Raw genomic sequence first — 16,414 nt, 5'->3', positions numbered from 1 at the left:
GGAAAAACAAATGAAATGTTATCTTTGCCCAGTGGGCTCACAATGACATTCATATATTGTAAGTCCTCACTATAAGGGGAATGATATTATTGGTGTATCATTGGCACTGAGCACACGGTGGAAATTTAATAGCAAGAACTGGGAGAATGCATTCCTTATTTCTTTAAAGTAAGTTCTCAGTGAATAATTTTTGGATTATTTTCCTTCCTGTTGATTTAAAGTCCAAGAAGTTGCTGAATTCAAGGGTGGACCAAGCATAAAAGGAAGGAAAAACTGCTCCCTGTATGGGAATGCAGACAGACGGGTGTTTTTTTTGGTCAGAAGTATAGCATGTGACACATAGTAGGTGTACAGTATCTATACCTACTGGAATAGCTCTTGTTCTCTTCACCTGTTCTAAGTTTATTTGCACCTGAATTTAAACCAATGACTCTAACTAAGAATATGAGCTTTGAAATATTTACAAGTTTTATTCTTTCATGCTCAACAAAACAATCTGCTTACTATATCTTTATAGACTTTTATAAAAAAAACAAGACAGAGATTTATGTAATTTTAAAAATGAGGTATTAACAACAGGTTTCATGTTAAATCTTTCTTTAACAGAATCCATTCACCTGGAAAAATCATGTTTCATCAGATTATTTGAAAAGATTAAATCTAAAAATCCCAAAGATGAAATCAATGCATCTTTTTCATTATCCAAATTCATGCAACCTCCAACACAACACAGAGTAATTGTCACATCTGAATGTCAGAGGCACAGTGTGATTTTTAAGGGTGGTAGACTTGTCTATACAAATTTATTTTGTTTAGGATAGTATTAGGATAACTTTCAACTGATTGAACTCACACAAATGTTTGGCAGGAAGGCATTCTGCGTGGCAAGAAAGACAGCCACCCTGGGGCTTGGAAGTTGCCTGGGATCATACACGAATAAAGAAGGGATGTATTACAGCACAAAGTTAACTATAAAAAGCATCATTGTCGTTTTTTTCTACCATATGCCATAAGGCATAATGCATTTTATGTGGGGTGAGGCGGGGGTGGAGGGGGGCAAAGAACAGACACGAGAGACTGAGAAAGAGGAAAAAGGTGGGGTTGGATGGCTCTTGACTTTCTTTCTAAATTAATTCTCCAAAGTGGCCAGTCTTGTTGTCAAACCAAGCCTTGAACCACCAGCCTCATCCAGCCATTATGCTCTGGATTTATGATGCTCACGTAAAAGCACTGATTTACAGTAAGCAACTGAAAACTGGCTCCACAGGAAAAGCAGTTCTGGGAAGACCGTCTGGCTCTGCCCTTAACCCTCAGGCCGGTTTGCATGCTGGTGTAGGCTCAGTCTGCGTTCAGTGCAGAGGGCGAACCCCAGTGCCCGGGGTCCACCTGCTAAGGGCCTTCCCTACGAGTTTGTGACAATATTATTTCTGTCTAACGGGCTGAGGATCAGAATGAATTATCTCCTATTTATGGCTTATCATAGTTCAGGAATTGAATAAGACTCAAGCATCACAGAATTTATCACCCAGGGAGTGATTCGGTATACCAAATGCTTTATGGAATTTATATATACTAGTAAATATATATATATATATATATATATATATATATATATATATATATATATATATATATTTAAAAGGAATATGCTCTCTGTTCATTTCATTATTGTGCTGTGTGTTCCATTTACTTTTTTTTTTTACTATTGTCTCAGCTGTATGTTGGTGTTCTTTTAGGCCATTTCAACCATTTCAACCTGTTCATTTCTAACAGCCCAAAGAGAATGAGAGAGAAGAGGGAGAGAGAATAAATACATTAATGGAATTTCTGTGTGCTGTGACACTGAAAATGTTAGTGTTTTTTCTCTTTAGGTTCAAACTAGGTTCACCTCCACTCACTTTATCACATTTTATAATTATCATCTTTACAATATTACACTTCGGAATATCTGATTTTTTATTATTAACGCTTGCCTCCCTAATTTTTAAAGAAAAGTTCCAATTACACATGAAGTTTTATATAAAGTCAACATTCAACAATTAATTCCAGAGATCATTTCTCAACATGACCCTTTGCACCAAGTGTAATAAAAACACTGAATTATTTCAGAGATTTGACCTGTGGTTCATGTTACTTTTATGGAGTTGCTCATCAGATTAAATTTTATTTGGACCATCAACATTTTATAGGGTTAAATTGTCACTGGTCAAATGTATGTGTTATTAAAGACATAAAATTGTTCTCCGACAAGAAATCGAACCGTGTTTGAATGACTTGCATCACTTATAATATCGGGAAGCCCAGAAAAGTGTGGACCAATTGGAACTACACAGGACTAGGATTCCAGAGGGAAGCAATGGTATATTTTTTGGATAGTTTTGAGACTGTACTTCCGGTGCTTTTTTTACCTTTCACTGTGGGAGAGAAAAAGAAAGATTATTATTGGCTCTCCAACTCTGATGAGTAGCTTTGGACCTTGGTAATTTGCTAACCCTCTTGTGCAGAAGTAAAAAGACCTTTTTGATGGGGGTATTTAGAGATGACTTAATACTTCCCTGGCTCCAACGGATGCCCCCCCCCCCCCAAACTAATATCATTCTGTATTATGACACCTCTGCTATCAGTCTTCATTTACTTACAATTTGCATGCTGATGACTTTCCAAAGAGGATCAAAAGCATAATTTTTTAAAAGAAAGTCAGAGAGTTAAAATAGTTTTTAAATGTAAAAAAAAAAAAAAAAGGGCAGAGAAAATACAACGACCCTGGGCGGGGACCAGGGTGTAGATGGTGGTAGCAAATAAACAGTAAATTAACCTCTGACATTCATCATTCTATTGTTATTTAGGCCATTTCAACCTGTTCATTTCTAACAGCCCAAAGAGAATGAGGGGGGGGGGGGGAGAGAATATTGTTTCTGATTTTTATATATTCACACCAGTTTTTTCCCAACTAAATTTGAACCTCAGGAAGGAGAGAACCTATCTCACTTTTGTTTCCTTCCGTATCCCATCAGAGTATTTCCTTGAACACAACCAATTATTCCAGAAATGTTTTTTATTGATTCTGACCATGTACAGATATTTCATAAATTTATAAAATCTTGTACATAATTGAAGGATGGCATACCGGCTTCTTTAAATACCCACGTAATCTATATGTCCTGGCTACCCTACTCAGCTCTCAAAATAGATCCTTAGTAATGACTATTAGACCTAAAAACACCCCGCTCACAACTTGTGATGTAGCAGTGTCTCCCATCGGACCTTGGGGCCGTCCTTCCACTGGTGGGACTGTTCTGTAAAGCCTTTTGTTAGAGCAGTGGTTTTGCAGTAGACGCCCTAGGGCTGAGTTTCTAAGCTTTCTGTGGACAATCTGAACGTTCTGCTGTCCTCATGGTTTCATTACTTACTGTCCTGACACTATCAAGCCACTCAATTCATCCAGAGATTTGTTCTTTAATCTTTAGTAGGCGAGAAACAGCTTGGAGAATGCACTCCCCCTTATCTTTCCCCAAACTTCTTGGTAAAACATATACTCATTTTCACTTTTTTTTTTTTTTACCGTGTATTTCATCCATCAAGAACATTTACAACAATTTCCCTAACTTGAAACAGGTCACACTGAAGCTGGGCCTCCTACCAACAGACTGAAAGGACCTAGAATTCACCAGAAGCACAGAAACAACACTCTACACTGGGCTGGGCCAAGGTAGGTCTACGGTGGTCCGTATGGAAAACGAGACAATAATCAATAAGACAAGCATCAGCGCTTCCTAGTCACCACTGTAAACCTACTTTTGCCCAGCCTGTATTTCATGGGATCACAGACTCTCGCTCTAGGGACGGCTTTGACCTCCGTGATCCATCAGGAGGGGCATCTGGAAAGATAAGAGGGGAGAGGGTAGAGAAGGTCCCCCCATTCCTGCTCCTAACAGGCCATTCCCGACAGGATTTCGGGTCTGGAATGTTCTGTGCCCCAGTTTGGACTTCATTCGTCATTGCCCAGGTCCGACGGGGCCCACACAATGCTTGCACCGGCGAGCTCACCCCTCGGGCCTGGAGCGCAGGGGAAGCGCCTGTTGCCCGGTGGAAAGGTCTCCTGGCAAGTTGGTTAGCAACAGGCTGGCCAGGGGCCGGCTCGGGGTCAGCCCAGAGTCAACAACACCTTTCATTTGCCCATGACTTCTTCCCTCTGCAGTTTTTCTGTTTTCTGTCCTTGAGCCAACTTTTGACTTGTCAAGATGTCCAGTGTCTTGAGGGTGTTAGGTTTCTAGAATTCCTCGTGGCCACCGTGCACACGGCTTCATTGCAAAGAACAGAAATGGAAATAAAAGTGCATTGGAAGGAAGGAAGGCAGAAGCCAGGCAACGAACAGTAAGCAGCCCGACGTGGTCCTTCCCTCCGCAGTTTGAAGTTGTGGCTTGAAACGTACCAATTAAGGAATCAGGCTACGGTTTGTACAAGCACCAATTTGACGGTAATTCCCTAACATTTGGTCACTCGGGGGGATGTCTTTACTTGTCACGGTGCAAGCACACAGGGGACACCAGGGCGCCCGGAGAAATGCAGGCGCCCGGCTCCGCCGCAGCGAGAACGGCGGCCAGACACGGCCTCCCTGCGCCGGTCGCCCCGCAGCGCCCCGGGTGCACCGGGCAGAAACGGGGCGCCGCAGGGTCGGGCAAGAACGTCCCTTAGCCCTGCTCCCCGCCCCGGCAGGCAGCCGAGGGACCCGGACCGCGTCACCCCACAGCAGGGAACCGAGTGAGCACCGCATGCCGGACCCGAGCCGTCGGAGTCCCCGAGTGCCCGGCCCCCCCCCCCGGGGATACCTGCTCAACTTGGAGCGGCCCAGCCCCACCACGTTGCAAAGTGTATTTATGGTTGTCACGGTGCCCCACCGGAGCGCCGGCTCCGCCGCCCCACCGCGCGCGAGGCCTCCGCGCCGGGAAACAAGCCCCTCCCCGCGCAGCTGTCGCCGCCGCCTGCGGGCTCCTTTCACTTTCTCACGGCCAAGTCACCCAGAGGGGCGCCGCTGCCACCGCCGCCGCCACCGCTGCGCCCGCCCGAGGGCTCCGCCCCGCGCCGCGCCGCGCCCGGCCCCGCCCGCCCGCGCGGGCCCCGCCCCCCACTCCGGCACTTTCGGCCTGTGATTGGGGCGCGCGAGCGGCAGCCCAAGTCCGCTTCTCCCATTGGCCGGGCCCTCTTGCCAGTCCGACGATTGCCCGCCACTGCCCCCGCCCTCCCGAAAAGCCGCCCTCCTATTGGAGGAGACTGCGGCCGGGGGCGGGCGGGCAGCGCCGGTCCGGGCGCTTTCGGTCAATCGCAGGAGCCCAGCGCCGCAGGGGGGGTGGGGTGGGGGGTAGGAGGCATGGGGAAGAGGGGGCGGGCCGAGGGGGGGCAACATCTGGCCGGCGCCGCCGCGTGCGTGCGTGGTGCGTCCTCCCGCCCCCTCCCCGCGGCCCCCCCGCCCCGCCCCCCCGGCCCGGCGGCTCCGCTCGCTCCTCGCTCGCTCCCTCGCGGTGTCTGGCAGGCTGCGGCCGCCGCTGGGCTGCTGCCATGGGGAGCCGTTGAGAGTGGGGCCTCTTCGCTCCGCCGCGCTCCTCCGGCTGCCAGCGGGGGCGGGTGGGCGGGAGGGGGCAGGGGGAGCGGGCGACGGAGCCGGGCTTGGGGGGTGGGGGGGGCCGGGAGGGAGGGGGCGCGAGGAGGAGGAAGCCCACCAAGTCCGGCGGCGGCGACGGCCGGGAGGCGCAGGCGGAGGCGGAGGACGCGGCGGCGGCGGCGGGGACGCGGTGACTTGGGCCGCTCCGTGTGAGTCCCGCGCCGGTCCCGGCCTCTGACCCGGCGCCCCTCTGCGCCCCGACCCCCGGCGGGCGGGGGGCGCCAGCTGTGCGGCCGGCCGGCCGGCGGGGCGGTGTGGGCGGAGGGCGGGCCGGCCGGGGGCGCCCCCCGCGAGTGGAGTTAGTTTGTGCGGTCGGAGCGGTTGGGCGGCGGGAGGGCGGCGCAGCTGCGGGAGGCCCGGGCGCGGGGCCGGGGCTGCAGCTGCGGGGTCGGGCGGGGTGCGGGCTGGCCGGCTCCGCGCCGCGCCCCCCCCCCCCGGCTCTTCCCCCCCCCCCCCCCGCCCGGGCCGGTGCAGCTGCGGCGCGGGGCGGGCTCCCGGCCGGTGCAGCTGCGGTGGCGCCTCCCGGGTGCGGAGGGCGGCGGGCGGGGGGAGGGGGCTTGGGAGCCGCCGCAGCTGCAGTGGCGCCCGGGACGGCCGCGCTCCGGGGACCGGTGCAGCTGCAGTGGCGCCCGGGGGAGGGGCTGCGGGGGAGCCCCCCTCCTTCCCCCCCCCCCCCCGGGCGGGTGCAGTTGCCGGGAGGCCCGGGGGCTGGCTGGCCGGCCGGGGCGGCGGGGAAGCGGTAGCCACCACCCGCCTCCACCCCCCCCCCCCCTCCACCCCGCCCGGCTTCTTCTTACGACTTTTCTTTTGTTGCTGCCTTGACCCGGGTCTGTTTTCTCGGCTGTTGTGGAAGGTGTTTTCCTGCTGCACCGGCTCGACGCCCTCCACCCCCTTCCCTGTGGTTGAACCTTCCTCTTTCCCCGAGTGTTTTGATTGCACAGCCCACGACGGGGAGATTTGCATGGCTCCCCACTCCCCCCCGTCCCCCCACCTCTTTGAAAAACAAAACCCGACCTCCCCCAGCTCCCCGGCCCCGCGGTAGCTGGACGCGAGGGGTTGATTTGTGGACTGGGAGCCGCCGGCCGGCCCCCGGCGGTGCTCGGGGCTCATTAAACTGTCAGCCCGCCCCCACCCCACTGGGTAAACGGGCTGATGAATGCCCGGTCCGTCGGAATGGGGCGAGGGCATGTGTGGGGCTGGGAAGGCATGTCGCCGCGCAGAGCGCCTCCTGAAATAGGCGTTCGTCATTCTGTCATTCATCGCGAAGTTGGGGAAAGTTCGGCCGGTGACTCTGGGAGGGCGAGGAGGACAGGACCGGGCCGTGGGCTTTGGGCTTTGTTCCCTCTGGAGCCCGGCGGCGGGCTTTTCTCCCGAGGACGGAGCCGGGGGGGGGGGGGGGGGCGGGGGGAGCACCCCCAGGGCCGCCGCGCTCGCGCCGGGGCCCGGCTCCCTCCCCTCCCCTCCCCGCGCCGCCCCCGTGGGGACGGACTTGACATTCACAGCTGTCGCCGCACCTTGCGGGGCACCCGGCCGCCCAGCCCGGCTTACGTTCCGGTTTCATCAGCCATTCGGACAGGCCCACGAAGTCCAGTCCAGCTCGCAAGTTCCCAAACTTCCCAGACCTGCCCCCACGCGCTCTCCCTGGAAAGGTTTTCTTGTGATCACAAACATTACAGAGTGACCCCCCACTCCCCCACCCCACCCCCCCAAAAAAGGTGGTTATGGGACACAGATTGAGGGGAAGACGAGGTTCTGCTTTTTGTGAGCGGATAGGCAGGTGCAGCGTTCATTGGAAGGGGCTGGAGCAGGGTGGCTGACTTGATTGATGGGTCTCAGTGAACTGAAGCACTTTCCAGGATTTCAGAAAGTGCACTTTCAGTGTGTTGATAGTGGAAACTGAAATTTGCATTTAACTGACGGTGAGAAATTTTCCTGAGAAGGTCACCGTAGGTAGATAAGTAGTTAAATAAGAGTGAACTAATACAGTGAGCCAGGCTGAAGTCATGGTTAGTCTCCCAACATCCTGAGACGGGCACCATTATCTCAGCAGAAAGAAAGAAAAAAAAAAAAGGTGCCGTAATGATGTTGAAATGGGACTGGAGATGTCCAAGGGGTTGGTTTAAAAATGTCCTTAGACTGCCTTTGAAAGGAAAGGTGGGAGTGGGGGAAAAGCGAGCCTGGGCTTCCTGAATAGCCCCCTGGCTTGAGGGTGCTGTCCGTCCGTGCGCCCGGCCACCAGCCTCAGACAGAAGTGTTGCTAGTCCATAAATACAGCAGAACTCCATATGCTGCGTTTTTCAATTTCTGCTGTTAGAAAGTTTGGGGGAAAAAAGGGGAGACTTTGAAGTATTTTGTTTATACTAACAGAAGAGAAAAGTTCTCCTAAGAAAAAGCTGGTGGCAGGAGTGTAGAGGAGTAGCATATGGCATTAAAAGGAGCACAGCTGGAGGTAGCATTTCCATCTGAACATGATGTCAGAGCAGCTGACAGCCTGCCATCCCTCAGCCTTTTATTCTAACACACAGACAGGGAGCCAGTGTGTGCGGGTCTGTGGTGGAGAAGGTATCTCATTCCTCTCGAACATCATCTCCACTTTGCATCTGTCTCTCTTAGTCTGCTTTTTTTCCACCGATGTAACAGACCTGGAGCCAGCAAGCCTCCGAGGAAAGGACTTAATCAGGTTTATGTGTCCTAAAGGTAGGAGTAGCAAGAGATTAGATGGAGCATATTTGTGTTTGGGTGTTTTGTTTATTTAATTTTAAAAAAAATCACATTACTTTTCTAATCCAGTTTAGGAATAATGTATGAAATGGAGCATTAAATGGACATGTTATTGGAGTTGAAAGTCTTGGGGCTTGGGTAGTTTTAATTTTTATCCCTTTTGCTTGAGCAAGTAAAGAACTTTAATACACAGAAATATTTCAAGTTTTGAAATGTTAAGAAAAGCTTTGACATAGTGCTTTTTGAGATCACTTTGGATTAAAATGCTTTATATTGTTGTTTTTCACTGCTGTTTAGATTCCTTTTGCTTTTGGGGTCGGGGAGAAATAGTAAACTCTCTGGAATCCACATTCAAACTTACAAGAGAAGATTATTCTAGTTGAGAAGCTAGGTTGTTGTGTAATTAATTCTACTGTGAAACTTTATTCTTCAAAAACATTCAGCAGCACTGCTGAAACATACAGCTGTGTGGTGCTTTTGAAACCGAAGGTTTTTTAAAAAGGAAAAAAAAAAACACACAAGAAAACTTTTGTCCTCAGGAGAATAGTTTGGTTTCCTCATTTCTCTTTCCAATATATATTTAAGAGATCTTTTATTTCAGCATAACAGTAATTATTTGCAGGAGTTTTTGTGTTAGCGACTAATTTAGAACTTGTAGGGTTGAGCTGCCTGAATTGGCCAGACAGCTGTAATCGCACTCCTCTGTTCTTAATCTCTTTATCTGGGCTGCAGCTGCCATATGGCCACCGTCAGCTGGATCAGATGTTTATAAGCTTCCTTCTTCGGCCCTCTCTGTCCTCTCAGCCTCCTAATTTGATCACGGCTACCTTGTGAGCTGCCCTCCAGTCTTTATTTTTAGTCCTCTCAAGGATTAGGATTGATGTTAGCTGTGGGGCACTGGGAGTGATTGTCTTGTAGATCTTGGTGTATTCCGCAGTGGCATCTTGCAGACTGGTTTTGGGGTTGGGATGAAAGTTTCGGCCCACCTCGGGCAAAGTGTAGAAAAGGCAGGGAAGGAGTTTCTAAATATGAAATGACCGTGTACCCATTCTACTGTGCTTTCTGGGCTGTGTGGGTGGAACCCTGCTTTTGGCACAGGAAAGGGGAAGTGGGGTTTTCTTTGGTTTTAAGGAGTTGAATTTTGACCCATTGTACAGCCTCGCCTTGCCTCTCCCTCCCTTTCATCCCCCCTTCACCAGAAAACCAGGGCAACAATGCGTGTTTGAAAGAATAGAAGCCAGTGGGAAAGCAAAATATATCAAGTTATGTTGAAACAAAGTATTTTCTGTTGACAGAGGTAAGGCAGAGTCAGGGGGAAAAAATAGTTTCTCTTTTTCTAGGATGGCTTTTTTTATGTTGAACCTGTAAAGCTTTTGAATTTCATTTGAACATAATATGCCTTTATTTAAAAGTTGGAATTAATTTGAATATGGAACTCATCTTGCTTTTGCAAAGGATCAAAGTTTAGATAAGATTTTTTCAGAGTTAAATAAAGCCCTTCTGGCTCCCAAGTCTCTAGAGGTACAGATTTCCCAAAGAAATAATAACCATTTTTCTCAATTCATTAAAAAAATATTTGGATGGATCCGCAGTAAAGATGATCTCTCCCATCTGTTGGCTCAGCTCCTCCTGCCCCGTGCATGTGCGCTGTACCTGAGATCGTAGGCACTCACATCTGTTTTTACACGCAGGGCTTTTGTTGTTATAACACTCGGACTTTAAAAGAAAGTTGTTTGCTAATTCCTGGACTAATTATGCAATTTCATGATGGTTTTTTTTTTTAATTATTATTCAACCGAATGTGTATGTTTGAATTGTGCTTTGTAAGCACAATCAGGTATCAAAAGTAAAAAAAAGAATGGTCAGACACGTTTCCTGAATCTCCCAGAGTGTGCTTGGGACTGCTCTTTGTTCATTATGAGTTGTTCCCTTTGAAATTCAAGCTATTTTGTACGTTTTGTGGGACTTCATTTGGTGAGGAGCGTTAACTAAACGCTTCTGAGAGGGATCTGAGTCCTTATTCTCAGTCAGAGACGATCCTGAAATCAAGGCTTTGAAAACTTGACTGAAAGTTCAGGAAGGTGGGACGCATCCCAGACTGGGGCTGGGGGAAGGAAGTCTGGAGAGCGTGCCTCTTCTTCCCGCATGTAGGCTGCGTGCATGTGATTTGGTCGTCTTTGGGTCAGACGCCTGATTAAAATTCAGGGACGTGTACCCCGGCTGCCAAGCCGAATTATTATTTTGTGTGTGGGGACTGGCGTGGAAAGTTGTGAAGTGGCTCTCACGAGCAATGTCTCTCCCCGCAGGTTATGAAGACAGCATGGAGTTCCCGGACCACAGCAGGCATTTGCTGCAGTGTCTGAGCGAGCAGCGGCACCAGGGCTTCCTTTGTGACTGCACCGTGCTGGTGGGAGATGCCCAGTTCCGCGCGCACCGCGCCGTGCTGGCTTCGTGCAGCATGTACTTCCACCTCTTCTACAAGGACCAGCTGGACAAAAGGGACATTGTTCATCTGAACAGCGACATTGTCACGGCCCCGGCCTTCGCTCTCCTGCTCGAATTCATGTACGAAGGGAAACTCCAGTTCAAAGACTTGCCCATTGAAGACGTGCTGGCAGCTGCCAGCTATCTGCACATGTACGACATCGTCAAAGTCTGCAAGAAGAAGCTGAAAGAGAAAGCCACCACGGAGGCCGACAGCACCAAGAAGGAGGAAGACGCCTCGAGCTGCTCGGACAAAGTCGAGAGCCTCTCCGATGGCAGCAGCCACATGGCTGGCGACCTGCCCAGTGACGAAGATGAAGGAGAAGACGAGAAACTGAACATCCTGCCCAGCAAAAGGGACCTGGCCGGCGAGCCCGGGACCATGTGGATGCGATTGCCCTCGGACTCAGCAGGCATCCCCCAGGCGGGCGGGGAGGCCGAGCCGCACGCCACAGCAGCTGGAAAAACAGTAGCCAGCCCCTGCAGCTCCACCGAGTCTTTGTCCCAGAGGTCTGTCACCTCCGTGAGGGATGCGGCAGATGTTGACTGCGTGCTGGACCTGTCTGTCAAGTCCAGCCTTTCGGGCGTTGAAAATCTGAACAGCTCTTATTTCTCTTCACAGGACGTGCTGAGAAGCAACCTGGTGCAGGTGAAGGTGGAGAAAGAGGCCTCCTGTGATGAGAGCGATGTTGGCACTAATGACTATGACATGGAGCATAGCACTGGGAAAGAGAGTGTGGGCGCTAATACCAGGGTACAGTATGAGCCGGCCCATCTGGCTCCGCTGAGGGAGGACTCGGTCCTGCGGGAGCTCGAGCGGGAGGACAAAGCCAGCGACGACGAGATGCTGACCCCGGAGAGCGAGCGCGGGCCGGTGGAGGGCGGCATGGAGAGCAGCCTGCTGCCCTACGTCTCCAACATCCTGAGCCCGGCCGGCCAGATCTTCATGTGCCCGCTGTGCAACAAGGTCTTCCCCAGCCCGCACATCCTGCAGATCCACCTGAGCACGCACTTCCGCGAGCAGGACGGCATCCGCAGCAAGCCGGCCGCCGACGTCAACGTGCCCACCTGCTCGCTGTGCGGCAAGACCTTCTCCTGCATGTACACGCTCAAGCGCCACGAGAGGACCCACTCGGGCGAGAAGCCCTACACCTGCACCCAGTGCGGCAAGAGCTTCCAGTACTCGCACAACCTGAGCCGCCACGCCGTGGTGCACACCCGCGAGAAGCCGCACGCGTGCAAGTGGTGCGAGCGCAGGTTCACGCAGTCGGGGGACCTGTACAGACACATCCGCAAGTTCCACTGTGAGTTGGTGAACTCCTTGTCTGTCAAAAGCGAAGCACTGAGCTTGCCCACTGTCAGAGACTGGACCTTAGAAGATAGCTCGCAAGAACTCTGGAAATAATTTTATATATATATATAAATTATATATATATATATATATATATATATACATATATATACATAGATCTCTATATAGTTGTGGTACGGTCTAAAAGCAGTCTTGTTTCCTGGAACTAAAAAGTTGGGATATTAACTTGTTTTTGCACTTTAGAATAGCATGAGAATCTCACTAATTTAGCATACTGATAAAGAAACTTAGGGCAGGGCAGAGAATAGAGAGGTGTTTTTCTTTGAGGGGTAGGGGAAGTAAGCCAACAAGAACCTTTGAAACGAACCGTCCTATCGCTGAAGCGATCATAGGGCTTCATTTTGTCAACACTGCATTGTCTCTGGAGGTCTTTTTCCCCCACTTTTTTTGTTTGGAAGTAGAAATTCCCTCCAGTTTTATTAGCCTCTTTATATGTCTCAAATTGCATGAACCTTTTCTGGCTGTTGGAAACCTGAATGCTTTTAGACCCAAATGGAAAATTTCTGAAATGCTGGATTATCTATTTTTAAACAAGCAGTTGACTTAAAACTTTCTGTGGCAACTTCTGGTTTTCTGACGGTTCCCAGTGAGAGAAATGATGAGCGTACACTGGGGTCACTGGGACGCTGTCTTTGTGAAGGTTTGCTTGGGATGAAGAGGATATTGCAGCTTCAGCAGTGTTGAACTGTGTTGAAAATGTGAATTACTGTTATTGTATACTGTAATTGATTACACGGGCTGGGGGGGGTGTCAAAGAACTTGACAGGTTGTGTTGATGCTCTTAGTTGAGTCTTGAAGAGTAAATATTAACGCTACAGAAATGCATGAGTTTCGATATATTTTTGTCTTTGTTTGCATTGTATAACTTTAACGAGTGAGTTTAAAATTATTTAATTTCCTTAGAAAAAAAATAGCACCATTTGGGAAATAACCTGGTGTTATGAAGAACGTAAATGCACTGTTTTTATTTTTATTTTATATAATTTAAATCGACTTTCCCACTGTTTTTAAGTTGAAACTGTTAAGCTGAATAAAAACTTAAGCTGCAAATTGATAACTTCGCTACATAACAAGGAAAATATAAATGTTTACAAACGGCTTAAAGATTTGCATGTGCAGTGTGCATTTATAACAAACTTCTGATTGCACAAACCCATGCCAGCTCGAAGTTTAGGTGTACACATTTATACCCAGTTGAGCATCTTTAGAATAACTACTGCACAAATTGACAATAGGTCATTCTTTTTTTTTTTTTTTTTTTGCTCCCCCTTCCTTTTTCTCCCCTTCTTCCTTACCCGCCCTCCCTATCCCACCTCCCACCCCTCCCCCGACTCATGAAAAGATTCTATGGACTGAAAAAGCCCCAGGCTGAAAGGACTGGACTGCCTTGATTGACGTGGGGAGGGGGTTAGTAGACTATGTGGTCGCGGCAGAGGCTGCAGCCCAGCGTGCGGTGTGGTGACCGCGCACGGGGCGAGAGCATTTTGCACAGTGTTTGTTTTCCTGTCTTGCACTTACAAATAAGGTCTATGGGAGTAGCATGGAAAACGTTTGCTGTTTTTCCCTTTTTTTTTTTTAATTGCTTTTGTTTAAAATTTGATCGCCTTAACTACTGTAAACATAGCCTATTTTTGTGCTTAAGATACTGAATGGAAAACTCCATTGTGTGTTGCTGGACTGTTTTGGAAATATTTGGTCAAATGTGTGTTAATTTGGCTGTAATGGCATTTAAAGCAAACAAACAAACAAAAAAAGCTGTGAAAATGGCCTTGGAGCATTATCTTTAGTTACTTGAAGAGTTTCTAGTTTGGTTTTTTTTTTTAAATACAGTTTATGTTAAAATAATTTTTATTAATTTAGAGAAGACAATCAATGTCTGTGAGAAAACGGACTTTCTTTTGAATTTTCTTTTTGTGGTCATTGTGAGTGATTACTTTTTCCTCTTAGTTTCACATTCTTCCTTTGTTCTAAAACTTAGACTGACATCTAGCTTTGACAATCATAGTATGTTTTATTTTCCTGAGGGGGGAATAACTTATAATGCTGTTTAGTTTTGTACTGTTGGTGTGTTGGTGAATTTTTAAACTGTGTGCTAACTGCAATAAATTATATGAACTCAGTTTCTCGTGTGCTGTTTTAATTGTGATTATGTACTCCATGACCCTAAGTGTGTATCATACATGGCATCTTTGTTTTTAAGGTCAGCTCTATTCAGAGCTTATGAAATTATTAGAATGCCTTCAAATCACTCAAATGGAAATGTGCAAACATTTTTGCTTCTAGTCATTTAAGACAATACTAAATGCACATTTTAAAAGTGTGGCCCATTTTCTACAACCTCGATCACAAATGTGAAGGTAATTCCCTGGAAATGTGTGAATCCATGAAACCTCAAGTGGTCGCATAGGGTTTTCCATCAAGACGCTGCCCAGCTCCTAATCCCTGCGCATAAGTCATTTTCATGGGTAATTTTATCCTAAGTTGATTGGTCAGATCTATTCTTCTGTGTTCTGTTTTAAGTGGAAAATTGAAGGAGACCGGATGTCTTAATTTGGAAGACTGCTTGGCTAATGACTGGAATTCTAGGCAATTGAATTAGCAGGCATTTGATGGTTCAAGATTAACTTATATACATCCTTTTTGTGGCTGGGTGAACTCGGAAGCCCCCAGGTTTTCATAAGTTCAAGTTTTAAAATGTAATAAAGTCCAGGGAATCATTTAAAGTATTCTGTTCCCTAATTTTTGTGATGGTCCCAACTTCCTGAGTGTGTCGTTGGGCATGTCAGGACGGGAGCATTGCTGGTTGACCTAAGGAATTGACGGTGCGCTCACATGCGCTGGGTGGTTCTGTACGAGGGGTTGTCCCGTGTGGTCCTAAGTGGAGCTGGGCCAGCACGGACCTGAGGATTTTTGCAAATCCTGAAGTCAAATTGCCCATAAATTCCAGCCTTAAAAGATACAGAGGAAAACGTCGTTTTACATTCTTACTGTCAAAACTAAAATACATATTACGTGGCCTGTAGTAAGGTTAACATCCTCACATAGAAAAAAAGTGGTATAAGAGGTCGGGAACTTGACTGTGTAAGCTCCCTGATGGCCTTGGGTAGAAATCCAAAATGACTTTCATCATAAAGCACAATCATAATTTAGAATTCGACTTTTCCCTTTTTTGTTGAGAGAGGATTTCTATTACATGACACTCACACTTGGTTTTAACCAATTAAAACATCATTGCACATAAAAGCGTCACAGAGTAATTTCTTGGGCAGTTACACGCGGATTCAAAAAGGACGTCGGAATTGGACAGTGCCTCTGAGCTTTATGAAGGTGTTGCAAGTTCTCATGTAGCATCTAATTTAAAATGAAGAGCATTATCTTAAACTTGACTGGCTATACTTACAAAAGCAATGTTTTGACAGGTAATTTGGAAAAAATAATTTCAAAAATTCTTTGCAAAACTAGAATATTAATTACACAAATCACCACAGTTGGAAACCAAATTAATTCCCCCCCCCCCCCCCCCGACATCTGGCTGACACATAGTGTATTTTAAATAGGTAGTTTCATTTACTTTTCACATCTGTTTCTTTTAGATAATCAATTAGCCCCAGATCGCTGTGGGCCCAGCATTGTGTGCTGGGCATACCCTGGGGAATATCCTAGAAGTAGAAAATGTTAAAGATACTGGTTTTGGATTTCCTTTCTAGTCAATTATGCTCTCAGATTAATGGTGAATCAAGTAGACTTCTTCTTTAACAGACTTATGATTATCTGCAAACAGGTTATTGGAAAGTCTGAAAGAGGTGAACATTATATTAAATTATATAATAGCTCACATTTAAATGGCTGAAATGTTCATTTTCCAAGTAAGTCTTTTGAACTATCATCAGAGAAAATAGCTGTTTTTTACCTAAGAAGAAACACTAAAAAACTTTTGATTTTCCCAAGTTTTATCAATAAAACACAAAATATCTAAAACTAGACTTTGTAAACCCCATTATATCAGATAAGAATTTTTTTTAAGTCTCAAAATTTTCTGTATTATATATCTACATTTTCTTCCTATAGAGATTAAAACATTTTTTTTAATTTCTAATATAATGAGGGATACTTTTACATGCGTCTGGTTGGGAAACTCAGGTAATTTTAGATTTAATTCATAGATTGTTCATCCACAT

At 47.6% G+C, this 16,414-nt stretch overlaps 1 protein-coding gene across 3 annotated transcripts; it reads left to right on the top strand.

Annotated features, from left to right (window-relative positions):
- Positions 1–5,680: 5,680 nt before the first annotated feature.
- On the top strand, positions 5,681–14,356 carry ZBTB18 (zinc finger and BTB domain containing 18). Of its 3 annotated transcripts, none has more exons than XM_079763620.1 (2): positions 5,681–5,808; positions 10,687–14,356. In XM_079763620.1, the coding sequence occupies exon 2, from the start codon at positions 10,701–10,703 to the stop codon at positions 12,267–12,269; it is 1,569 nt and encodes a 522-aa protein (XP_079619746.1). In that variant the 5' UTR covers positions 5,681–5,808; positions 10,687–10,700; the 3' UTR covers positions 12,270–14,356. The 3 variants fall into 3 exon arrangements, with proteins under 3 accessions (XP_079619746.1, XP_079619747.1, XP_079619748.1); XM_079763621.1 differs by lacking the exon at positions 5,681–5,808 and adding an exon at positions 6,094–9,677; XM_079763622.1 differs by lacking the exon at positions 5,681–5,808 and having other exon boundaries at positions 9,687–11,374; positions 11,487–11,621.
- The last annotated feature ends 2,058 nt before the right edge of the window (positions 14,357–16,414 follow it).

The sequence above is a fragment of the Cnephaeus nilssonii genome (assembly GCF_951640355.1).
Source record: "Cnephaeus nilssonii genome assembly, chromosome: 23".
Classification (NCBI taxonomy): Eukaryota; Metazoa; Chordata; class Mammalia; order Chiroptera; family Vespertilionidae; genus Cnephaeus; species Cnephaeus nilssonii.
This window is presented reverse-complemented; position numbering and strand designations above follow the sequence as displayed.